This window comes from Vidua chalybeata, chromosome 3, assembly GCF_026979565.1.
Source record: "Vidua chalybeata isolate OUT-0048 chromosome 3, bVidCha1 merged haplotype, whole genome shotgun sequence".
Lineage (NCBI taxonomy): Eukaryota > Metazoa > Chordata > Aves > Passeriformes > Viduidae > Vidua > Vidua chalybeata.
Genome location: NC_071532.1, coordinates 111845629 through 111870921, shown reverse-complemented (window position 1 = coordinate 111870921; position 25293 = coordinate 111845629). Strand labels below are relative to the sequence as shown.

Genomic DNA, 25293 nt, shown 5'->3' with positions numbered 1-25293 from the left:
GCCGGTAAAGAACCGAGGGCTCCGCGGGACTGAGGCCGCTGAGGCGCTGAAGAACCGAGGGCCCTGAGGCACGGAGGGCGCTGAAGAACCGCGGGCCGGTAAAGAACCGAGGGCTCCGCGGGACTGAGGCCGCTGAGGCACTGAGGGCGCTGAAGAACCGCGGGCGGCGAAGACCCGAGGCCGCTGAGGGGCCAAGGGCAGTGAGGCACTGAGTGCACTGAAGAACCGCGGCCGCTGAGGGACTGAGGCTGCTGAGGGGCCAAGGACGCTGAGGAACCGCGGGCGGCGAAGAAGCGAGGCCGCCGAAGAACACAGGCCAATGGGGGACTGAGGCAGCTGAAGCACTGAGGGCGCTGAGGAACCGCGGCCGGTAGAGAACCGAGGGCTCCGCGGGACTGAGGCCGCTGAGGCACTGAGGAACCGCGGCCGGTAGAGAACCGAGGGCTCCGCGGGACTGAGGCCGCTGAGGAACCGCGGCCGGTAGAGAACCGAGGGCTCCGCGGGACTGAGGCCGCTGAGGCACGGAGGAACCGCGGCCGGTAGAGAACCGAGGGCTCCGCGGGACTGAGGCCGCTGAAGCACGGAGGAACCGCGGCCGGTAGAGAACCGAGGGCTCTGAGGCCGCTGAGGCACTGAGGAACCGCGGCCGGTAGAGAACCGAGGGCTCCGCGGGACTGAGGCCGCTGAGGCACTGAGGAACCGCGGCCGGTAGAGAACCGAGGGCTCCGCGGGACTGAGGCCGCTGAAGCACTGAGGAACCGCGGCCGGTAGAGAACGGAGGGCTCTGAGGCCGCTGAGGCACGGAGGAACGGCGGCCGGTAGGGAACGGAGGGGGCTGAGGCCGCTGAGGCACTGAGGAACCGCGGCCGGTAGGGAACGGAGGGCTCTGAGGCCGCTGAGGCACTGAGGAAGCGCGGCCGGTAGGGAACGGAGGGCTCTGAGGCCGCTGAGGCACTGAGGAAGCGCGGCCGGTAGGGAACGGAGGGCTCTGAGGCCGCTGAGGCACGGAGGAACGGCGGCCGGTAGGGAACGGAGGGCTCTGAGGCCGCTGAGGCACGGAGGAACGGCGGCCGGTAGGGAACGGAGGGCTCTGAGGCCGCTGAGGGCCGGTGCCGCCGTTAAAGCGCCGGGAAGCACCGCCCGCCTCTGACGCCGCTCGGGGCGGGGGGGGGGGGGGGGGGGAGCCCGCGGGGGGCGGGACTTTCCCCGCAGCTCGCGTCGCCATTGGTCGCCCGCGCGGCGCCGCCCGCCGCCATTGGCCGGTGCCGCCCCGCCTCCCGCCGGCGGGCGGGGGCGCGGATGAGCGTGCGGCGCGGGCCGTGCCCGCGGGCGGGGGGCGCGCGCGGCGCCTCGTGGGGAGCTGCACGTAGCCAGGGCGGGGAGGGCACGCGCCGTTCCCGCCAGCGCCGCGGGGGGGGCACGTCAGGAACGTCAGGGGCGGGAGGGGAGGGGAGAGAGGGGAAACCATGGGGGAGAGATCGGGGGAGAGATCATGGGGGAGAGATCGGGGGAGAGATCATGGGGGAGAGATCATGGGGGAGAGATCGGGGGAGAGATCATGGGGGAGAGATCAGGGGAGATCATGGGGGAGAGATCGGGGGAGAGATCATGGGGGAGATCATGGGGGAGAGATCGGGGGAGAGATCATGGAGATGGGGGTGTCCATGTTTGTGAGGGGAGATCATGGAGGAGATGGGGGTGTCCATGTTTGTGAGGGGAGATCATGGAGGAGATGAGGGTGTCCGTGTTTGTGAGGGGAGATCATGGAGGAGGAGATGAGAGGTGTCCATGTTTGTCAGGAGAGATCATGGAGATGAGTGTCCATGTTTGTGAGGGGAGATCATGGAGATGAGTGTCCATGTTTGTCAGGAGAGATCATGGAGATGAGTGCCCATGTTTGTCAGGGGAGATCATGGAGGGGATGAGTGTCCATGTTTGTCAGGAGAGATCATGGAGATGAGTGCCCATGTTTGTCAGGGGAGATCATGGAGGGGATGAGTGTCCATGTTTGTGAGGGCAGATCATGGAGGAGATGAGGGTGTCTGTGTTTGTGAGGGGAGATCATGGAGGAGATGAGTGTCCATGTTTGTGAGGGGAGATCATGGAGGGGATGAGTGTCCGTGTTTGTGAGGGGAGATCATGGAGGAGATGAGTGTCCATGTTTGTGAGGAGAGATCATGGAGGGGATGAGGGGTGTCCATGTTTGTGAGGGGAGATCATGGAGGGGATGAGTGTCCATGTTTGTGAGGGGAGATCATGGAGGGGATGAGGGGTGTCCGTGTTTGTGAGGGGAGATCATGGAGGAGATGAGTGTCCGTGTTTGTGAGGGGAGATCATGGAGGGGATGAGGGGTGTCCGTGTTTGTGAGGGAGATCATGGAGGAGATGAGTGTCCGTGTTTGTGAGGGGAGATCATGGAGGGGATGAGGGGTGTCCATGTTTGTGAGAGGAGATCATGGAGGGGATGAGGGGTGTCTGTGTTTGTGAGGGGAGATCATGGAGGAGATGAGGGGTGTCTGTGTTTGTGAGGAGAGATCATGGAGATGAGTGTCCATGTTTGTGAGGGGAGATCATGGAGGGGATGAGGGGTGTCTGTGTTTGTGAGGGGAGATCATGGAGGAGATGAGTGTCCATGTTTGTGAGGGGAGATCATGGAGGAGATGAGTGTCCATGTTTGTGAGGGGAGATCATGGAGGGGATGAGGGGTGTCCGTGTTTGTGAGGGGAGATCATGGAGGAGGAGGTGAGGGGCATCCATGAGGGGAGATCATGGGGAAGATGAGAGAAATCATTGTGGACATGAGGAGCCTCCATGGTTGTGAGGGGCAGCCATGAGGGAAGACCATGGGTGAGGTGAGGGGAGATGATGAAGAAAGATGAGGGGCAGCCATGAGGGGAGATGATGGAGGAAGATGAGGGGCAGCCATGAGGGGAGATGATGGAGGAAGATGAGGGGGGATGATGGAGGAAGATGAGGGGCGGCCATGAGGGGAGATCATGGAGGAAGATGAGGGGCAGCCATGAGAGGAGATGATGGAGGAAGATGAGGGGCGGCCATGAGGGGAGATGATGGAGGAAGATGAGGGGGGATGATGGAGGAAGATGAGGGGCGGCCATGAGGGGAGATGATGGAGGAAGATGAGGGGGGATGATGGAGGAAGATGAGGGGCGGCCATGAGGGGAGATGATGGAGGAAGATGAGGGGGGATGATGGAGGAAGATGAGGGGGGATGATGGAGGAAGATGAGGGGGGATGATGGAGGAAGATGAGGGGGGATGATGGAGGAAGATGAGGGGGGATGATGGAGGAAGATGAGGGGCGGCCATGAGGGGAGATGATGGAGGAAGATGAGGGGGGATGATGGAGGAAGATGATGGAGGGGCAGCCCATCCTGCTGTTTTGGAATATTTTCTCAGGTGTGGCAGCAGAACAAGCTGCCTCCCAAGGTGAGCTCCAAAGGCGATGGATTCCACAGGCACCTCTTCTGCATACGTAATAACTCACTCTTCATTTCAATTTTAATTTTAGCACGTAATGAGCTGACTGAGAAACCCAAGCCCGAGGAGCTTGGGAGGAAATTTAAGGAGCATTTCTGGAACCAGAAGATTTTGGCTCCTGCTTGGATGCATTGGAGAAGGTATTTGGTTTTAGAAATTAAAAAAAAAAAAATACAGATATTTTGTTGGGAAATCACATCAGGTTTCATGTTTTATATCGCAGCTGGGTGAAAACCCTTTCCTGTGCCAGCATTTTACCTCGGACAAGGGTAGTGAAATCCCACCTGGGCTGTGTAAATTCGTTGGTGGTAAAAATAAACATTTTTAGAGGCTTGGCACAGGCCCAGCGTTTGTACAGCAGCTCTGCCTTAACGCGCTATAAAGGGACAAACACCAAAATTAGGGATTTTTTTTGTCATGGCGACAAAAAGCTGAAGGGTTTGAAGGGAGGGGAAAAGCAATGGCCCAAAGTGAAATAAATAAACCCCAAAAGGAGAATTCCTGGTGAAAAATAAATAAAGAGAGAGGGGGGATGGGGAGAACCCAATCCTTTGGGAAGGGGGTAAAGGGGGGGGGCCAAAATTTTGGGAATGGGGTAAAGGGGGAGCCCAAAATGTTGGGAATGGGGTAAAGGGGGAGCTCCATTCTTTGGGAATGGGGTAAAGGGGGAGCCCAAAATGTTGGGAATGGGGTAAAGGGGGAGCCCCATTCCTTGGGAATGGGGTAAAGGGAGAGCCCAAATCCTTGGGAATGGGGTAAAGGGGGAGCCCCATTCCTTGGGAATGGGGTAAAGGGGGAGCCCAAATCCTTGGGAATGGGGTAAAGGGAGAGCCCAAAATCTTGGGAATGGGGTAAAGGGGGAGCCCCATTCCTTGGGAATGGGGTAAAAAGGAGCCCAAATCCTTGGGAATGGGGTAAAGGGGGAGCCCAAATCCTTGGGAATGGGGTAAAGGGGGAGCCCCATTCCTTGGGAATGGGGTAAAGGGGGAGCCCAAATCCTTGGGAATGGGGTAAAGGGGGAGCCCCATTCCTAAGGAAAGGGATCATGGGGACCCCAATCCTTGGGAAAGGGGTGCAGGAGGATCCCCATCTCAAGGAAAGGGGTGCAGGAAGATCTCATTTCCTTGGGAAGGGGATCATGGAGACCCCAATTCCTTGGGAAAGGGGTGCAGGAAGATCCCAATCCCTTGGAAAGGGGTGCAGGAGGAGTCCCAGCCCCGCGCAGGCAAAAATAGCCTGGAGGGCCCAAACTTAAACCATCGCTAAAACCGAGCTTTGTAAAGCTCAAACCAACCCAGGAAACGACAAAAAAGCGACCCGAGAGCCCTCGGTGTAAACAGCGGAGCCGCGGGGCCTCATCCCCCGGGCCGGCTGGGCGGGGAGAACCGCCAGAACCAGGGGAGAACGAGGGGGAAAAAGAGGGGAGAGAGAGGGGAGAGAAGGGGGAGAGAGAGGGGGAAAACGAGGGGAGAGAAGGGGGAGAACGAGGGGAGAACCGGGAGGAGAAACGGGGAGAGAGTGAGGGGAGAACGAGGGAAGAACCGGGAAGAGAAATGGAGAGAGTGAGGGGGAAAACGTGGGGAGAACGAGGGGAGAGTGAGGGGGAGAACAGGGAGAGAGCGAGGGGAGAGTGAGGGGGGAACGAGGGGGAAAAAAGAGGGGAGAGAGAGAGGGGAGAGCAGGGGGAGAAGGAGGAGAGTGAGAGGGGGGAACGAGGGGAGAACAGGAGGAGAGCAGGGGGAAAGCGAGGGAAAGAGTGAGGGGAGAACCGGGAGGAGAACGAGGAGAAAACGAGGGGAGAGCAGGAGGAGAGAGAGGGGAAGAACCGGGAAGAGAAGCGGGGGGAGAACGAGGGGAGAGAGAGGGGGGAACGAGAGGAGAGCAGGGGGAAAGCGAGGGGAGAGTGAGGGGAGAACGGGGAGGAGAACGAGGAAAAAAAAAAAAAACAAAAAAAACCAGGGAGAGCAGGAGGAGACAGAGGGGAGAAAGAGGGGAAGAACGAGGAAGAGAAGCAGGGGGAGAAGGAGGGGAGAGAGAGGGGGAGAACCGGGAAGAGAAGGAGGGGGAACGAGGGGAGAACGAGGGGAAGAACGGGGAAGAGAAGGAGCGGGAACGAGGGGAGAACGGGGAAGAGAAGCAGGGGGAGAAGGAGGGGGAACGAGGGGAGAACGGGGAAGAGAAGGAGCGGGAACGAGGGGAAGAACGGGGAAGAGAAGCAGGGGGAGAAGGAGGGGGAACGAGGGGAGAAGGAGCCCCCGCAGCCCCTCCCGGCTGCCCCCCTCGCCCCGCGGGCATCCCGGGCCGGGGCGGCGGAGCCCGGCGGGGCCGGGGCCGGGCGGCGGGGGCGTTGCACGGAGAGGCAGCGGCGGAGCCAATGCGCAGGAAGGGGCCGAGCATGTGGGGAGAGGTTGTTTACACCAGCCCGGCCCCGGGAGCTTTAACCCGGCCGGCGGCGAGGCGAGGCTCGGAGCGGGGCTCCGCGGGCGCGGTGAGTGGCGGCGCGGCATCGCCCCAGCTCGGCTTCCTCCCCCAATTCCTCTTCTTCTTCCTCCTCCTTCCCTTCCTGGCTGAGCGGGGGAGGAGGGGAAAAAAAAAAAAAATTAGGGCTTAAAAAAATAATAATTAAAAAAAAAAAAAAAAAACCGCGCGCGGGAGCGGCGGTTCCCGCCCGGCCGCGGCTCCGCCCCCGCCCCGCCCGGCCCGGCGCGGCTCCAGCCCGGGGCCGGGAACCGGGAACCGGGAGCGGGGAGCGTTTCAAAACAGCCGGAGGTGAGCGGGGACCGAGCCGGGCCGGGCCGGGCCGGGGTGGGGGGCAGCCGGTTCTGCCTCGGCGGGTTCTGCCGGTCCCGGTGAGCGCTGCGCCTTGCCCGGGTCCCGCTCGGTGCTCGGCGCCCGGGGCATCCCCGGGGGGCCTGCCCGGTGTCCCCCGGCACTCCCTGCCCCGTGTCCGTGTCCCCCCATCCCGGGGCATTCCCTGCCCCATGTCCCCCCCCGGCATTCCCTGCCCGGTGTCCGTGTCCCCCCATCCCGGGGCATTCCCTGCCCCGTGTCCGTGTCCCCCCATCCCGGGGCATTCCCTGCCCCGTGTCCGTGTCCCCCCCGGCATTCCCTGCCCGGTGTCCGTGTCCCCCCCCGGCATTCCCTGCCCCGTGTCCGTGTCCCCCGGCATTCCCTGTCCCGTGTCCGTGTCCCCCTCATTCCCTGCCCCGTGTCCGTGTCCCCCAGTCCCTCTGTCTGTGCCCCCCAACCCCAATCTGTCTGTCCCCCCCCAATCCCGCTGCCTGTCCCCCCCAATCCTGCTGTCTGTCTGTCCCCCCCAGTCCGTCTGTCCCCCCAAACCCGCTGTCTGTTCCCCCAACCCCGCTGTCTGTCTGTCCCTCCCAGTCCCTCTGTCTGTCTGTCCCCCCAATCCTGCTGTCTGCTCCCCCAACCCTGCTGTCTGTCCCCCCCAGTCCCTGTGTCTGTCCCCCAGTCCCTGTGTCTGTCTGTCCCCCCAGTCCCTGTGTCTGTCCCCCCCAGTCCCTCTGTCTGTCCCCCCAGTCCCTCTGTCTGTCCCCCCCAGTCCCTCTGTCTGTCTGTCCCCCAGTCCCTGTGTCTGTCCCCCCCAGTCCCTGTGTCTGTCTGTCCCCCCAGTCCCTGTGTCTGTCTGTCCCTCCCAGTCCCTCTGTCTGTCTGTCCCCCCAATCCTGCTGTCTGCTCCCCCAACCCTGCTGTCTGTCCCCCCCAGTCCCTGTGTCTGTCCCCCAGTCCCTGTGTCTGTCTGTCCCCCCAGTCCCTGTGTCTGTCTGTCCCCCAGTCCCTGTGTCTGTCCCCCCCAGTCCCTGTGTCTGTCTGTCCCCCCAGTCCCTGTGTCTGTCTGTCCCCCCAGTCCCTCTGTCTGTCTGTCCCCCCCAGTCCCTCTGTCTGTCCCCCCAGTCCCTCTGTCTGTCTGTCCCCCCCAGTCCCTGTGTCTGTCTGTCCCCCCAGTCCCTGTGTCTGTCTGTCCCCCAGTCCCTCTGTCTGTCTGTCCCCCCCAGTCCCTGTGTCTGTCTGTCCCCCCAGTCCCTGTGTCTGTCTGTCCCCCAGTCCCTCTGTCTGTCTGTCCCCCCCAGTCCCTGTGTCTGTCTGTCCCCCAGTCCCTGTGTCTGTCTGTCCCCCCCAGTCCCTCTGTCTGTCTGTCCCCCCCAGTCCCTGTGTCTGTCTGTCCCCCAGTCCCTGTGTCTGTCTGTCCCCCCCAGTCCCTGTGTCTGTCTGTCCCCCCCAGTCCCTCTGTCTGTCTGTCCCCCCCAGTCCCTGTGTCTGTCTCTGTCCCCCAGTCCCTGTGTCTGTCTGTCCCCCCCAGTCCCTCTGTCTGTCTGTCCCCCAGTCCCTGTGTCTGTCTGTCCCCCCAGTCCCTGTGTCTGTCTGTCCCCCCAGTCCCTGTGTCTGTCTGTCCCCCCCAGTCCCTGTGTCTGTCTGTCCCCCCCAGTCCCTGTGTCTGTCTGTCCCCCCCAGTCCCTGTGTCTGTCTGTCCCCCCAGTCCCTGTGTCTGTCTGTCCCCCCCAGTCCCGGTCCCCTCCTCGCTGTCCGTATTCCCTCCTCCCATCCCGGTCCCGGTCCGGGTCCGTGTCTGTCCCCCCGGTTTGCCCGGTCCCTCCCTCCGTCTGTCCGTCCGTCCGTCCGTCCGTCCCTCCGCGTCCCCCGCCCCGCGCACACGTGCCCTGCCCGGTGCCGCCCTCCCTCCGCGCCAGGCCCGGGCACTCTGCTCCTCCTCCTCCCCTTCCTCCTCCTCCTCCCCTTCCTCCTCCTCCTCCTCCTCCTTTGCCGCCTTCCCCACGTGCCCCGCGGTCGGGAATACGCGCAGTCCAGGAATCCATGGATCCAGGAATGCATGGATCCAGGAATCTATGGATGCAGGAATTCACGGATCCAGGAATCCAGGAATGCATGGATCCAGAAATCCATGGATCCAGGAATCCAAGGATCCAGGAATCCGGGGATCCAGGAATCCATGGATCCAGGAATCCAGGGATCCACAGATCCGGGAATCCATGGATCCAGGAATCCGGGGATCCAGGAATCCGGGGATCCAGGCATCCACGGATCCAGGAATCCAGGGATCCAGGAATCCGGGGATCCAGGAATTCATGGATCCAGGAATCCATGAATTCAGGGATCCACAGATCCAGAAATCCATGGATCCAGGAATCCGGGGATCCAGGAATCCAGGGATCCAGGAATCCAGGGATCCAGGAATCCAGGGATCCACAGATCTGGGAATCCACAGATCCAGGAATCCACGGATCCGGGAATCCAGGGATCCAGGAATCCAGGGATCCACAGATCTGGGAATCCACAGATCCAGGGATCCAGGAATCCAGGGATCCACAGATCTGGGAATCCACAGATCCAGGAATCCACGGATCCGGGAATCCGTGGATCTGGGAATACAGGAATCCATGGATCCAGGAATCCACGGATCCGGGAATCCGTGGATCTGGGAATACAGGAATCCATGGATCCAGGAATCCAGGAATGAATCCAGGGATCCAGGAATCCAGGGATCCATCCCGCCCTGACTCCGAGCTCCCTCTCCCTTTCCTGCCCCCGCCCTCGCCGGCTCCTCCTCCAAAAAAAAAAAAAAAAATCCCGATTTTGGTGCTCCGGTGTTTCCCTCTGGAATAATTTCCCTCCCGCAGTCTCTCAGGGAGCTTTTCCTGCCGGGCAAAATCCAGGAGGAAACTTTTGGAATCTCCTCTTCTGGGAGTTTTGAGTCGCTTCAGAGTTTTGGTTTTTTTTTTTTTTTTTTAAATTTAAAAAAAGCCCAAATTCCCCAAACCGCTCCCGGCGGAGACCTGGCTTCCCGGTGGGGCCGGAGCGTGGATTTTCGGGATATTTTGGGATGAGGAGAGGCTTTTTTTGGGAATCCTGAGAGGAAAAGTGGGTTTGTTCTCGCCTTTGGGGTCTGCCACAGCCTGGACTTCGTGGTTGTTGCGAGCGAGGCTGAACTGGAGGGGAAAAAAAAAAACGTGAAAAAACGGGATTTTGGCATTCTCCAGAGAGGGATTTGTGCCAAAAATTTGGTTTTTATTCCCAAAACCCACCCGGGACGAGCACCGGGACATTCCCTCTCTCCAAACCAACAATTCCTCGTTTCCCAAACCTCCACGAGTTGCTGAGAATTTTGTTGTTTTTTGGTTGTTTTTTTTTTTTTTTTTTTTTTTTTTTGGGAAAAACTCCGTCCCAAATCCCCGCCCGGAATAATTTGGGATCCGATTGATTGGGAACAGCTGGGACGGGGCTCCGGGGGCCTCCGGGCTCCGCTTTGGGTTCTTTGGGACATCGGGCGGGGATTTCTTGGCACGGCCGTGTCGGGGATGGGACCCAGCGTCCAAAAATCCTCTGGAAGCTCCGGAAATTTGGCTCGGGGCAGGGTTTCCCTTTTTTTTCCTCTCCCCTCTGGCTGCCAGGGCCGGAGGGGGAAGGAAAAAGGGAAGGAGGGAAAAGGAAATCCCGAAGGAAATGAGGAGCGGCTCCGGCGCTGGACGGCGGCCAAGAGGGTTTGGGAACGGCGGCTTCCGTGCCTGGGATATTCCTGATTTGGATCCCAAATCCTGGGATTCCCCGATTTGGATCCCAAATCCTGGGATTCCCCGGGTTGGATCCCAAATCCTGGGATTCCCCGGGTAGGATCCCAAATCCTGGGATTCCCTGTTTGGATCCCAAATCCTGGAATTCCCCGGGTTGGATCCCAAATCCTGGGATATTCCTGATTTGGATCCTGAATTCTGGGATTCCCTGATTTGGATCCCAAATTACAGGATTCCCCTGGTTGGATCCCAAATTGTGGGATTCCTCCGTTTGGATCCCAAATCCTGGAATATCCCAAAGTTTCTGTGCTTGGGATTTCCCAGTTTGGATCCCAAATTCTAGGATATTCCTCATTTGGATCCCAAATCCAGGATTCCCCGGGTTGGATCCCAAATCCTGGGATTCCCTGGGTTGGATCCCAAATCCTGGGATATTCCTCATTTGGATCCCAAATCCTGGGATATCCCAGAGTTTCTGTGCCTGAGATTCTCCAGTTTGGACCCCAAATCCTGAGATATTCCTGATTTGGATCCCAAATCCTGGGATATCCCATTTGGATCCCAAATCCTGGGATATTCCTGATTTGGATCCCAAATCCTGGAATTCCTCATTTGGATCCCAAATCCTGGGATTCCTCATTTGGATCCCAAATCCTGGGATATTCCTGATTTGGATCCTGAATTCTGGGATTCCCTGATTTGGATCCCAAATCCTGGGATATCCCAGAGTTTCTGTGCTTGGGATTTCCCAGTTTGGATCCCAAATTCTAGGATATTCCTGATTTGGGTCCCAAATCCAGGATTCCCCGGGTTGGATCCCAAATCCTGGGATATTCCTCATTTGGATCCCAAATCCTGGAATTCCCCGGGTTGGATCCCAAATCCTGGAATTCCCTGGGTTGGATCCCAAATCCTGGGATATTCCTCATTTGGATCGCAAATCCTGGGATATCCCAGAGTTTCTGTGCCTGGGTTTTCCCAGTTTGGATCCCAAATTCTAGGATATTCCTGATTTGGATCCCAAATCCTGGGATATCCCAGAGTTTCTGTGCCTGGGATTCCCCCGTTTGGATCCCAAATCCTGGGATATTCCTGATTTGGATCCCGAATTCTGGGATTCCCCCGTTTGGATCCCAAATCCTGGGATATCCCAGAGTTTCTGTGCCCAGTGCCAGCTCTGGGTGCCACCCCCATGTCCGTCTGTCTGTCCCCATGTCCCCAGTGACACTCCCGTGTCTGTCTGTCTGTCTGTCCAGATGTTCCCAGTGCCACCTCCGTGTCCGTCTGTCTGTCCCCACATCCCCAACGTCACCCCCGTGTCCGTCTGTCTGTCCCCACATCCCCAGTGCCAGCTCCTGGTGCCACCCTCGTGTCCGTCTGTCTGTCCCCGTGTCCCTGGTGCCACCCTCGTGTCCGTCTGTCTGTCCCCGTGTCCCTGGTGCCACCCTCGTGTCCGTCTGTCCCCAGTGCCAGCTCCCACCCCCGTGTCCGTCTGTCTGTCCCCCTGTCCCCAGTGCCACCCCCGTGTCCGTCTGTCTGTCCCCACATCCCCAGTGCCACCCCCGTGTCCGTCTGTCTGTCCCCACATCCCCAGTGCCACCCCCGTGTCCGTCTGTCTGTCCCCACATCCCCAGTGCCACCCCCGTGTCCGTCTGTCTGTCCCCACATCCCCAGTGCCACCCCCATGTCCGTCTGTCTGTCCCCATGTCCCCGGTGCCACCCTTGCGTCCGTCTGTCCCTAGTGCCAGCTCCCATCCCCGTGTCCGTCTGTCTGTCCCCACATCCCCAACGTCACCCCCGTGTCCATCTGTCTGTCCCCATGTCTCTGCTGCCACCCCTCTGTCCGTCTGTCTGTCCCCACATCCCCAGTGCCACCCCCGTGTCCATCTGTCTGTCCCGATGTCCCCAGTGCCACCCTCGTGTCCGTCTGTCTGTCCCCATGTCCCCAGTGCCAGCACCCAGCCCTGTGTCCGTCCGTCTGTCCCCATGTCCCCAGTGGTGCCACCCTCATGTCCGTCTGTCTGTCCCCATGTCCCCAGTGGTGCCACCTCATGTCCGTGTGTCCCCACATCCCTGGTGCCACCACGGTGTCCATCTGTCTGTCCCAATGTCCCCAGTGCCACCTCTATGTATGTCTGTCTGTCTGTCCCCAGTGCCAGCTCCCACCCCTGTGTCCGTCTGTCTGTCCCTGTGCCCCCAGTGCCACCCTCTTGTCCGTCTGTCTGTCCCCATGTCCCCAGTGCCACCCCCGTGTCCATCTGTCTGTCCCCAGTGCCAGCTCCCACCCCCGTGTCTGTCTGTCTGTCCCCACATCCCCAGTGCCAGCTCCGGGTGCCACCCCCATGTCCGTCTGTCTGTCCCGATGTCCCCGGTGCCACCCTCGTGTCCGTCTGTCTGTCCCGATGTCCCCAGTGCCACCCTCGTGTCCGTCTGTCTGTCCCCATGTCCCTGGTGCCACCCTCGTGTCCGTCTGTCCCCAGTGCCAGCTCCCACCCCCGTGTCCGTCTGTCTGTCCCGATGTCCCCAGTGCCACCCCCGTGTCCGTCCGTCTGTCCCCCCATCCCCAGTGCCAGCTCCGGGTGCCACCCTCGTGTCCGTCTGTCTGTCCCCACATCCCCAGTACCACCCTCATGTCCGTCTGTCTGTCCCCATGTCCCTGGTGCCACCCTCGTGTCCGTCTGTCCCCAGTGCCAGCTCCCACCCCCATGTCCGTCTGTCTGTCCCCACATCCCCAGTGCCACCCCCGTGTCCGTCCATCTGTCCCCCCGTCCCCAGTGCCAGCTCCGGGTGCCACCCCTGTGTCCGTCTGTCTGTCCCTGTGTCCCTGGTGCCACCCTCGTGTCCGTCTGTCTGTCCCGATGTCCCCAGTGCCACCCTCGTGTCCGTCTGTCTGTCCCCAGTGCCAGCTCCCACCCTCGTGTCCGTCTGTCTGTCCCCATGTCCCTGGTGCCACCCTCGTGTCCGTCTGTCTGTCCCCGTGTCCCTGGTGCCACCCTCGTGTCCGTCTGTCTGTCCCCAGTGCCAGCTCCCACCCTCGTGTCCGTCTGTCTGTCCCCATGTCCCTGGTGCCACCCTCGTGTCCGTCTGTCCCCAGTGCCAGCTCCCACCCCCGTGTCCGTCTGTCTGTCCCCACATCCCCAGTGCCATCCCCGTGTCCGTCCGTCCGTCTGCCCCATCCCCAGTGCCAGCTCCGGGTGCCACCCCCGCGTCCGTCTGTCCGTCTGTCCCCAGCGCGTCCGTCATGGCCACCGTCCTCTCGCGCCGCCTGGGGAAGCGCTCCCTGCTGGGCACCCGCGTGGCCGTTCCCGACGGGATCCTGGCGGCCTCCCAGATTCCGGAATTTTCCCCGCTCGAGGACGGAACGCCCGGATCCCCCAGTCCCGGATCCCCCAATCCTGGATCCCCCGGTCCCGGATCCCCCAATCCCGGATTCCCGAATCCCGGAAGTCTCCGGCAGCTCCACGGGCAGCAGGTACCTCCTGGGGACGTGGTGGGGGAAAAGATTCCAGGGATTTTCCCAAAGGGAAAAATTCCCTGGGGGATCTGCGGCTCTCAGGGGTTTTTGGGGGAATCCCAAAATCCATTTCATTCGGAGGAATCCCAAATTCCAGGGAAAAGTGGGGGTTTTTTTCCCAGAAAAAAGAGTCCAAAGTGGGTCACTCAGCGCTTCCGTCCTGCTGAGGGTGCGTTGGGAACATCCAGTGGAATTCCCGTCCAGGAGCTGCTCCTGGTTTTCCATCCCAATCCCAAAGGAATTAAAGTTCCCACATTCCAATCCCGAGGGAATTCAATCTCCCAGTTCCAGTCTTGAGGAAATCAAATCCCCCACATTTCAATCCCAAAGAAATCAAATCGCCCAATTAAAGTTTCCACATTTCGGTCCCAAGGGAATCAAATCTCCCATTTCCAATCCCAAGGGAATGAAATCTCCCAATCCCAAGGGAATCAAATCCCCCACATGCCAATTACCAAGGAATCAAACCTCCCAATTCCAATCCCAAGGGAATTTGATCTCCCAATCCCAATCCCAAAGGAATCAAATCGCTCACATTCCAATCCCAAAGGAATAAAATCTCCCAATCCCAAAGGAATCAAATCCCCCACATTCCAATCCCAAAGGATTCAAATCCCCCACATTCCAATCCCAAAGGAATCAAATCGCTCACATTCCAATCCCAAAGGAATAAAATCTCCCAATTCCAATCCCAAAGGATTCAAATCCCCCACATTCCAATCCCAAGGGAATTCAGTCTCCCAATGCCAGTCCCAAGGGAATCAAATCTCCCAGTCCCAAAGGAATTCCATCTCCCAATTCCAATCCTGAGGGAATTCAATCCCCCACATTCCAATCCCAAAGGAATTAAAGTTCCCTTGTTTTGGTCCTGAGGGAATCAAATCTCCCAATTCCAATCCCAAGGGAATTCGATCTCCCAATCCCAATCCCAAAGGAATCAAATCGCTCACATTCCAATCCCAAAGGAATAAAATCTCCCAATCCCAAAGGATTCAAATCCCCCACATTCCAATCCCAAAGGATTCAAATCCCCCACATTCCAATCCCAAAGGAATCAGATCCCGCACATTTCAGTCCCAAGGGAATTCAGTCTCCCAATCCCAGTCCCAAGGGAATCAAATCTCCCAGTCCCAAAGGAATTCAATCTCCCCCATCCCAATCCGAGGTTCTGGATCCTTGAGATCCATGGAAACACCTCAATCCCGTTTTTGGGATCCTCGTGCTGATTCCTCCAAATCCCGATCCCGCTGTGGGACCGGCCGGGATGGGATCCCGGGGGGTGACGATTCCAGGGAGGGATTTTCCCGTGTCGGGGAGACTTTTCCATGAACAGGGCTGGAAAATTCCCCATCAGGAGGGAATTTGGGAATTTGGGATGGAGCGGGGGGGGTTGCACAGCTCCTTCCCCTTCCTGGAGTGTGGGATCCTTTTTCCATCCAGGCTTTAATCCTTTTATCCACATGGAATCACTTCGGGAGTCCTGGGAACACCCAAATCCATGGGGGAAAAATCCATTTGGAATCCTGGGGAATCCCTGGATTTGGGATTGCTGGGGGTGGGGAGAGCAGATTTTTTTGGGATGGGCTGGGTTAGGATTAAGATTTCCGTAGGAATCTGAAATCCAAGGAGAGGATCAGCCTTCATCCCAAACGAGGATCCCATGGGATCAGCGGGTTCCTGAAAAATTCATGGATACGCCCCAAGAATCTGGGAATGTGCTCTTCCCGTTGGGCCCTGGGGCTGGGAATTGCCGGAATTCCCGGGTTTGTCCAATCTGGGAATTGCTGAGGGTGGAAATCCCAAAGCTTAGAGGGTCGGGAAATCCCTGGATTTGGGATTGCTGGGGGTGGGGAGGGCAGATTTTTTGGGATCAACTTGGGAATGTGAAATCCAAGCCCTGCAGGATGGGATCATCCTTCATCCCAAAGGAGGATCCCGTGGGATCGGCGGGTTCCGGGTGACCCCAAAGCCGATCCCAAACCTTTTCCAGGTCCTCGTCACTTCCCTGGATGAGCAGATCCAAGGATTCCCGGCGTGCTGGAGGGCGCAGGACCCGCTCCGAGCCCCACCCCTGCGCACTTCCAGCATTCCCGAGAGATCCGTGTCCAGCAACATCGACGTTCCCAAAAGGTCGGTGCCTTTTCCCAGGATCCCAAATCCTGGGAAATCCCAGAGTTTCTCCACCTGGGATTCCCAAGTTTGGATCCCAAATCCTGAGATTCCCCAATTTAAATCCCAAATCCTGGGATATCCCAGAGTTTCTGTGCCTAGGATTCCCCAGTTTGGATCCCATATCCTGGGATTCCCCAGTTAGAGCCCCAGATCCTGGGAAATCCCGGAGTTTCTCCACCTGAGATTCCCCAATTTGGATCCCAAATCCTGTGATTCTCCAATTTAAATCCCAAATACTGGGATTCCCCAGTTTGGATCCCAAATCCTGGGATATCCCAGAGTTTCTGTGCCTGGGATTCCTCATTTTGGATCCCGAATCCTGGGATTCTCCCATTTAGATCCCAAATCTTGGAATTCTCCAATTTAAATCCCAAATCCTGGGAGATCCCAATTTGGATCCCAAATATTAGGATTGCCCTGTTTGGATCCCACATCCTGGTATATCCCAGAGTTTCCGTGCCTGGGATATCCCAGTTTGGATCCCGAATCCTGGGATTCCCCAGTTAGAATCCCAAATCCTGGGAAATCCCGGAGTTTCTCCACCTGAGATTCCCCAGTTTGGATCCCAAATCCTGTGATTGTCCAATTTAAATCCCAGATCCTGGGAGATCCCAATTTGGATCCCAAATCCTGGGATTCCCCAGTTTGGATCCCGAATCCTGGAATTCTCCAATTTAAATCCCAAATCCTGGGATTGCCCAGTTTGGATCCCGAGCCCTGAGATTCCCCAGTTTGGATCCCAAATCCTGGGATGGCCCAGTTTGGATCCCAAATCCTGGCATCTCCCAGAGTTTTTCCACCTGAGATTCCCCAGTTTGGATCCCAAATCCTGGCATCTCCCAGAGTTTTTCCACCTGAGATTCCCCAGTTTGGATCCCAAATCCTGGCATCTCCCAGAGTTTTCCCACCTGATATTCCCCAGTTTGGATCCCAAATCCTGGACTTCCCCAGTTTGGATCCCAAACCCTGGAGCACCTCATCATTCCAGGGACGGCTCCTCCTTCCCGGGACTTATCCGTAGGGCGCTTCCATTTAGGATTAACGGGATTTTCCATTTCTTTCCCCATCCCCTCCTTCCCAGTGGGGGGCTGTGGGGGGGTGGGTGGAATATCTGGGCTCTCCAGAGGTCGTTCCCGACGTTTTCCCGTCCCCCGGAGCAGGAGATCCGACGCGGCCGTGGAGATGGACGAGATGGTGGCGGCCATGGTGCTGACCAGCCTCTCCTGCAGCCCCGCCCTGCGCGGCCTCCCCCGTGAGTGCATCCCAAAAAATCCCCTGGGCCCGCCCCCCAAAAACCTGGGAATGTGCCCTTCCCGTGGGAGAGCGGGGCCGGGGGGTGCTGGAGCAGCAGCGGGGTCGTGGAATCTGGGAATTGCTGAGGGTGGGAAAATGCGCGTCCCCGAGTGGGACCCCCGCGGGGGTTTGGAATTCCGCTGGGAACGGGGAAGAAATTGCTCCCAAAATCCAACCTGAGCTTCCCTGGAGCAATTGGGGAGAAATCCCGATCCCACCTGCCAAGGAATTCCAGATCCGTGTCCCCGAGTGGGATTTCTGTGAGGATTTGGAATTCCGTTGGGAATGGGGAAGAAATTGTTCCCAAAATCCAGCCTGAGCTTCCCTGGAGCAAATGGGATGAAATCCCGATCCCACCTGCCAAGGAATTCCAGATCTGTGTCCCCGAGTGTCACTTCCACAGGGATTTGGAATTCCTCCAGGAATAGGGATTCCAAACCTCCTTGGAAAACCCTTTCCAGGCAGGAATTGTTCCCAAAATCCAACCTGAACTTCTCCTGGAAGAACTTGAGGCACGTTCCTGGGAAAAATCCCAAAATTCCTCCTCTCAGCGAATTCCAGATCCATGTCCCTGAGTGTCACTTGCACAGGGATTTGGAATTCCTCTGGGAACGGGGAAGAAATTGTTCCCAAAATCCAGCCTGAGCTTCCCTGGAGCAATTGGGGAGAAATCCCGATCCCACCTGCCAAGGAATTCCAGATCCGTGTCCCCGAGTGGGATTTCCGTGAGGATTTGGAATTCTGTTGGGAATGGGGAAGAAATTGTTCCCAAAATCCAACCTGCGCTTCTCCTGGAAGAACTTGAGGCCCTTTCCTGGGAAAAATCCCAATCCCACCTGCCAGGGAATTCCAGATCTGTGTCCCCAAGTGTCACTTGCACAGGGATTTGGAATTCCTCCGGGAATGGGGAAGAAATTGTTCCCAAAATCCAGCCTGAACTTCCCTGGAACAGTTTGGAGGAAATCCTGATCCCATCTGCCAGGGAATTCCAGATCCATGTCCCCAAGTGGGACTTCTGTGGGGATTTGGAATTCTCTAGGAATGGGGATTCCAAACCTCCCTGGCAGCCCTTTCCAGGCAGGAATTGTTCCCCAAGTCCAACCTGAACTTCTCCTGGAAGAAGTTGAGGCAATTTCCTGGGAACAATCCCACCTGCCAGGGAATTCCAGATCTGCGTCCCCAAGTGTCACTTGCACAGGGATTTGGAATTCCTCCGGGAATGGGGAAGAAATTGTTCCCAAAATCCAACCTGAACTCTCCTGGAACAATTTGGGAGAAATCCCGATCCCACCTGCCAGGGAATTCCAGATCCGTGTCCCCAAGTAGGATTTCCACGGGGATTTGGAATTCCTTTGGGAATTGGGATTCCAAAGCTCCCTGGCAACCCTTTCCAGGCAGGAATTGTTCCCAAAATCCAACCTGAACTTCCCCTGCAATTTCCTGTGAAAAATCCCAATCCCACCTGCCAGGGAATTCCAGATCTGTGTCCCCAAGTGTCACTTGCACAAGGATTTGGAATTCCTCTGGGAGTGGGGAAGGAATTATTCCCAAAATCCAGCCTGAACTTCCCTGGAACAGTTTGGGAGAAATCCCGATCCCACCTGGCTGCTCCCTGATCCCAGGGAATTCCAGAGAGGAACATTCCCTCTGGATCCTGGCAGAGCTTGGGTGTCCCCTCGGTGCCACCCCCTGGGAGGGGACAATTCCCTGTCACGGCTTTTTTTGGGAGCCACTTCATTCCCGAGGAGTCAGAGGCTCCCGGGATGGATAAAAATACCAGGATGGATAAAAATAACCCCGGGAGCCGTGGGAAACGCCCGGTGTCACCCGGGGGTGGCACAAAAGGGACAAAGCCGGGGCTGGCCCCGGGAAAAAGGGGGATAAACAGGGAGAGGCATCGAGTTTGGGATAAAATTTGGGATTGCTCCGGGAATTCCCCTGGATTAAACCCCAAAATTCCAAGTGAAGCGGGGTTTCAGAGGATGTCCCCGAGGTGACAATGGCACCGTGTCCCCTCAGGGGTTCACTTGTCCCCAAGGTGACAATGTGACACCGTGTCCCCTCCGGGGTTCAGTTGTCCCTCTGTCCCTGAGGTGACAATGGCACCGTGTCCCCTCCGGGGTTCAGTTGTCCCTCTGTCCCTGAGGTGACAATGGCACTGTGTCCCCTCAGGGGTTGTGTTGTTCCTGAGGTGACAATGGCACCGTGTCCCCTCCGGGGTTCAGCTATCCCTGAGGTGACAATGGCACCGTGTCCTCTCAGGGGTTCAGTTGTCCCTGAGGTGACAATGGCACCGTGTCCTCTCAGGGGTTCAGTTGTCCCTGAGGTGACAGTGGCACTGTGTCCTCTCAGGGGTTCAGTTGTCCCTGAGGTGACAATGGCACCGTGTCCCCTCCGGGGTTCAGCTATCCCTGAGGTGACAATGGCACTGTGTCCTCTAAGGGGTTCAGTTGTCCCCAAGGTGACAGTGGCACTGTGCCCCCAAGGTGACAGTGGCAGTGTCCCCTCAGGGGTTCAGTTGTCCCTCTGTCCCTGAGGTGACAATGGCACCGTGTCCCCTCCCCGCAGAGGGGTTCATTTGTCCCCGAGGTGATGGTGGCCCCATGTCCCCTCAAGGGTTCAGTTGTCCCCAGGGTGACAATGGCATGATGTCCCCACAGAGGGGTTCAGTTGTCCCCAGTGTGACAGTGTTCCCTCAGGGGTTCGGTTGTCCCTGAGGTGACAGTGGCACTGTCCCCTCAGAGGTTCACCCCGAGGTGACAATGGCACCGTGTCCCCTCAGGGGTTCAGCTGTCCCCGAGGTGACAATGGCCCTGTATCCCTTCAGGGGTTCAGTGGCCCAGTGTCCACTGAGGGGTTCAGATGTCCCCTTGATGACAATGCCACCGTGTCCCCTCGGTGACAATGCCGCCCTGTCCCCTGAGGGGTTCAGATGTCCCCAGGTCCCTGAGCTGACAATGCCACCACGTCTCCTTGGTGACAATGCTGCCGTGTCTCCTCAGGGGTTCAGATGTCCCTGTGTCTCCTCGGTGACAATGCCACCACGTCTCCTTGGTGACGATGCTGCCGTGTCTCCTCAGGGGTTCAGATGTCCCTGTGTCCCCTCGGTGACAATGCCACCACGTCTCCTTGGTGACGATGCTGCCGTGTCTCCTCAGGGGTTCAGATGTCCCTGTGTCCCCTCGGTGACAATGCCACCACGTCCCCTTGGTGACAATGCTGCCGTGTCTCCTCAGGGGTTCAGATGTCCCTGTGTCCCCTCAGTGACAACGCTGCCATGTCTCCTCGGGGATTCAGATGTCCCTGTGTCCTCTTGGTGACGATGCCACTGTGTCTCCTCGGGAGTTCAGATGTCCCTGTGTCCCCTCGGTGACAATGCCACCGTGTCCCCACGGTGATTGTTGCGGTCCACGGTGGGGGACTGTGGAGGACAGCGACCCTGCACTCCGTGACTCTGCGAGGTGGCCGCTGTCCCCTCAGCGCACCCTGAAAAACGCAGAGGTTGCCTTAATGGCTGACCCGAAGGTGACAGAGGTCACCGCCATGCTGGGGACGCTGTTCAGGGGCGGAAGGGGACAAAGGCCCCTGTTCGGGCGCCACTTGTTGTGGTCCATGGTGGGTGTGGCCGCAGCCTTCCCCGAGAGCGTCCTGCACCAACGGGCCGGAGCCACGAGGGCACTGGCGCACACACACAGAGACAGACACACAGACAGAGACAGACAGAGACAGACAGACACACACACGGACACACACACGGACACACAGACACTCACAGATACATGGACACACGGACACACAAATGGATACACGGACACACAGACACTCACAGATACACGGACACACGGACACACACACGGATACATGGACACACAGACACTCACAGATACATGGACACACGGACACACACACGGACACACAGACACAGATACACAGACACAGACACAAAAATGGATACACGGACACACAGACACAGATACACGGACACACACACACGGACACACAGACACTCACAGATACATGGACACACAGACACACAAATGGATACACGGACACACAGACACTCACAGATACATGGACACACAGACACACAAATGGATACACGGACACACAGACACACAAATGGATACACGGACACACAGACACACACAGATACACGGACACACAGACACACAGATACACAGACACACAGACACACACACGGACACACAGACAAACACACGGATACACGGACACACAGACACTCACAGATACATGGACACACAGACACACACAGATACACGGACACACAGACACACAAATGGATACACGGACACACAGACACACACAGATACACAGACACACAGACACACACACGGATACATGGACACACAGACACACACAGATACACAGACACACAGACACACACACGGATACATGGACACACAGACACTCACAGATACACAGACACACAGACACACAAATGGATACACAGACACACAGACACACAAATGGATACACGGACACACAGACACACAAATGGATACACGGACACACAGACACACACAGATACACGGACACACAGACATACACACGGATACATGGACACACAGACACTCACAGATACACAGACACACAGACACACACACGGATACATGGACACACAGACACTCACAGATACACAGACACACAGACACACAAATGGATACACAGACACACAGACACACAAATGGATACACGGACACACAGACACACAAATGGATACACGGACACACAGACACACACAGATACACGGACACACAGACATACACACGGATACATGGACACACAGACACTCACAGATACACAGACACAGACACACACACGGACACAGAGACACTCACAGATACACAGACACACAAATGGATACAAGGACACACAGACACACAAATGGATACACGGACACACAGACACTCACAGATACACGGACACACAGACACTCACATGGATACATGGACATACAGACACAGACAGACAGACAGACAGACACACACACAGAGAGCAGCTCGGCAGGGCAGGCACGGGAAGGTCCCAGCATGGAGCTCCAATGGGGGTTTATTGGGGTCCAGTGGGGGTTCATTGGGGTCCAGCAGAGGTTAACGTCCCCTCAGGGGTTCAGCTGTCCCCGTGTCCCCTCGGTGACAGTGCCACCGTGTCCCCTCGGTGACAGTGCCACCGTGTCCCCTCTCTCAGCCTCGCAGGCAGCCGGTGACCCCTGGAAGGACAGCGGGGACGTCTCGGACAGCGGCAGCAGCACCACCAGCGGCCACTGGAGCAGCGCCGGCAGCGCCACCGCGTCCCCTCCCCACCGCCCTGGCAGCGCCACCGCGTCCCCTCCCCACCGCCCTGGCAGCGCCACCGCGTCCCCGCCTCACTGTCCCGGCGGTGCCACCGCGTCCTCTCCTCGCCACGCCGGCAGTGCCACCGCGTCCCCTCCTCACTGTCCCGGCAGTGCCACCGCGTCCCCTCCTTACTGCCCTGGCGCTGCCACCGTGTCCCCTCCTCACCGCGCTGGCAGTGCCACCGCGTCCCCTCTGAGCGATGACGGCTTCGACACCGACCCCGAGCCCTCGGCGCCGGAGGAGCCCGCGCCGCGCCGCAGGAAGGTGGGTGACGATGTCCCGGGTGCCACCGGGGAGGGGACGGTGCCACCGGGCGGGGGTGACGGCACTGTCTGTCCCCAGAACTCGGCGAAGGTGATGTTCAAGTGCCTCTGGCCCGGCTGCGGCAAAGTCCTGCGCTCCGGCGTCGGCATCAAGCGCCACGTCCGCACCCAGCACCTGGGGTAAGGCAGGGGGTCCGGAATTCCCAGAATTCCCGAAATTCCTGATCCCAAAATCCGTGGGATTTATCCCTCCGGAATTCCCAATTCCTGCAGGAAATCCCATCCCTTGCCAACCCTCAAATCCATGGGATTTATCCCTCTGGAATTCCCAATTCCTGTGGAAAATCCCATCCCTTGCCAACTCTCAAATCCATGGGACTTATCCCTCTGGAATTCCCAATTCCTGTGGAAAATCCCATCCCTTCCCAACCCTCAAATCCATGGGATTTATCCCTCCGGAATTCCCAATTCCTGCAGGAAATCCCATCCCTTCCCAACCCTCAAATAAATCCATGGGATTTATCCCTCCGGAATTCCCAATTCCTGCGGGGAATGGGCACTTCCATGTCACCAAAGCCATCATCCCTCTGTTGTCACCTGTGTCCCTGTGTTGTTGTCACCTGTGTCCCTTTGCTGTCACCTCTATTCCTCTGTGGTCACCTCTGTCCCTTTGCTGTTACCTGTGTCCCTGTGTCCCTGTGATCCGTGTCCCTGTGTCCCTGTGTTGTCACCCGTGTCCCTGTGCTGTTGTCACCTGTGTCCCTGTGTTGTCACCCGTGTCCCCATGCTGTTGCCACCCGTGTCCCCATGCTGTTGTCACCCGTGTCCCTGAGTTGTTACCCATGTCCCTGTGCTGTTGTCACCCGTGTCCCCGAGTTGTCACCCGTGTCCCTGAGATGTCACCTGTGTCCCCGTGCTGTTGTCACCCGTGTCCCTGTGTTGTCACCTGTGTCCCCGTGCTGTTGTCACCCGTGTCCCCGTGCTGTTGTCACCTGTGTCCCTGTGTTGCCACCTGTGTCCCCGTGCTGTCACCTGTGTCCCCGTGCTGTTGTCACCCGTGTCCCTGTGTTGTCACCTGTGTCCCCGTGCTGTTGTCACCCGTGTCCCCGTGCTGTTGTCACCGTGTCCCCGTGTCCGGCAGGGACGGCTCCGAGCGCGAGGAGGATTTCTACTACACCGAGCTGCGGGTGCCTGAGGAGCCACCCCCGGAGCTGCCACCACCCGCTGTCCCTGCTGTCACTGCTGTCCCCGGTGCCACCGCTGTCCCCGCCGTCCCCGGTGCCACCGGGGCCATCGGGGCCGTGTCCTGCTCTGCCCCCATCGTCATCCAGCCCGGCCCGGGCCAGCCCGGCCTGAGCCACTCGGCCCCCGGCTCTTTCTGGCACATCCAGGCCGACCACGCCTACCAGGTGACAGCCCTGGGGACAGCGGGGACATCCCTGGGGACATGGGGGACACGGCTGGGGACATCCCTGGGGACAGCACGGGAGCATTCATGGGGACAGTGGGAACATCCATGGGGACATTGGGGACGTGGCTGGGGACAGAGCTGGGGACAGCGGGGACATCCATGGGGATACTGGGGGGACATGGCTGGGGACATCCGTGGGGACATCCCTGGGGACAGCACGGGGACATCCATGGGGATACTGGGGGGACATGGCTGGGGACATCCGTGGGGACATCCCTGGGGACAGCACGGGGACATCCATGGGGATACTGGGGGGACATGGCTGGGGACATCCGTGGGGACATCCCTGAGGACAGCACGGGGACATCCATGGGGATATCGGGGGGACATGGGGACATCCGTGGGGACACGGCTGGGGACATCCCTGGGGACAGCACGGGGACATCCATGGGGATATCGGGGGGACGTGGCTGGGGACACCCATGGGGACACGGCTGGGGACATCCCTGGGGACAGCACGGGGACATCCATGGGGACATCGGGGGGGTATGGTGGGGACATCCGTAGGGACAGCACGGGGACATCCATGGGGACAGAGCTGGGAACGTCCATGGGGACAGAGGTGGGGACAGAGCTGGGGATAGAGCTGGGACATCCCTGGGGACAGCATGGGGACATCGTGAGGACATCCCTGGGGATATCCATGGGGACATCCATAGGGATGTGGTTGGGGATAGAGATGGGGACATCCATGGGGACATCTGTAGGGACATCCCTGGGGACATGGCTGGGGACATCCCTGGGGACATGGCTGGGAATGTCCCCGGGGACATGGCTGGGGACATCCCCAGGGACATGGCTGGGGATGTCCCCGGGGACATTCCAGGATTTGTGTCCCTGTCCCATCTCCCTGTCCCTTGGCTCAGGGATTTGTGTCCCTGTCCCCTGGTGTCCCCTGGTGTCCCCTGGTGTCCCCTGGTGTCCCCTGCCAGGGGTGGCTCCCAGCTGTGTCCCCACTGGAATGTGCCACGCCTGCAGATCCCGCATAGGAAATTCGGGAACACGGAGCTGCGGCCCCACCGTGGGCACCCCCTGTCCTTGTCCCCAAGGGATGGCACCTCCCAGGGAATGTCACCTCCCAGGGAATGTCACCTCCCAGGGGATGTCACCTCCCAGGGTGTGGCCGTGCCACCGGCAGGACACCTCCCTAAATGGGTGGAAAAGCAGAAATCCGGGCGG

General features: G+C 58.5%; 1 protein-coding gene across 1 annotated transcript in view; it reads left to right on the top strand.

The window, feature by feature from the left end:
• The first annotated feature begins 3363 nt into the window (after window positions 1-3363).
• LOC128785247 (zinc finger protein 395-like) overlaps window positions 3364-25293 on the top strand; it is a 24598-nt gene continuing 2668 nt past the window's right edge. The window contains exons 1-9 of the mRNA XM_053937547.1: window positions 3364-3445; window positions 3528-3636; window positions 13276-13516; window positions 15549-15688; window positions 16891-16982; window positions 22232-22644; window positions 22723-22823; window positions 23785-24052; window positions 25093-25135. Coding sequence (XP_053793522.1) covers window positions 3370-3445; window positions 3528-3636; window positions 13276-13516; window positions 15549-15688; window positions 16891-16982; window positions 22232-22644; window positions 22723-22823; window positions 23785-24052; window positions 25093-25135 — 1483 coding nt within the window. The 5' untranslated portion in view covers window positions 3364-3369. The remainder of the gene's footprint in view (window positions 3446-3527; window positions 3637-13275; window positions 13517-15548; window positions 15689-16890; window positions 16983-22231; window positions 22645-22722; window positions 22824-23784; window positions 24053-25092; window positions 25136-25293) is intronic.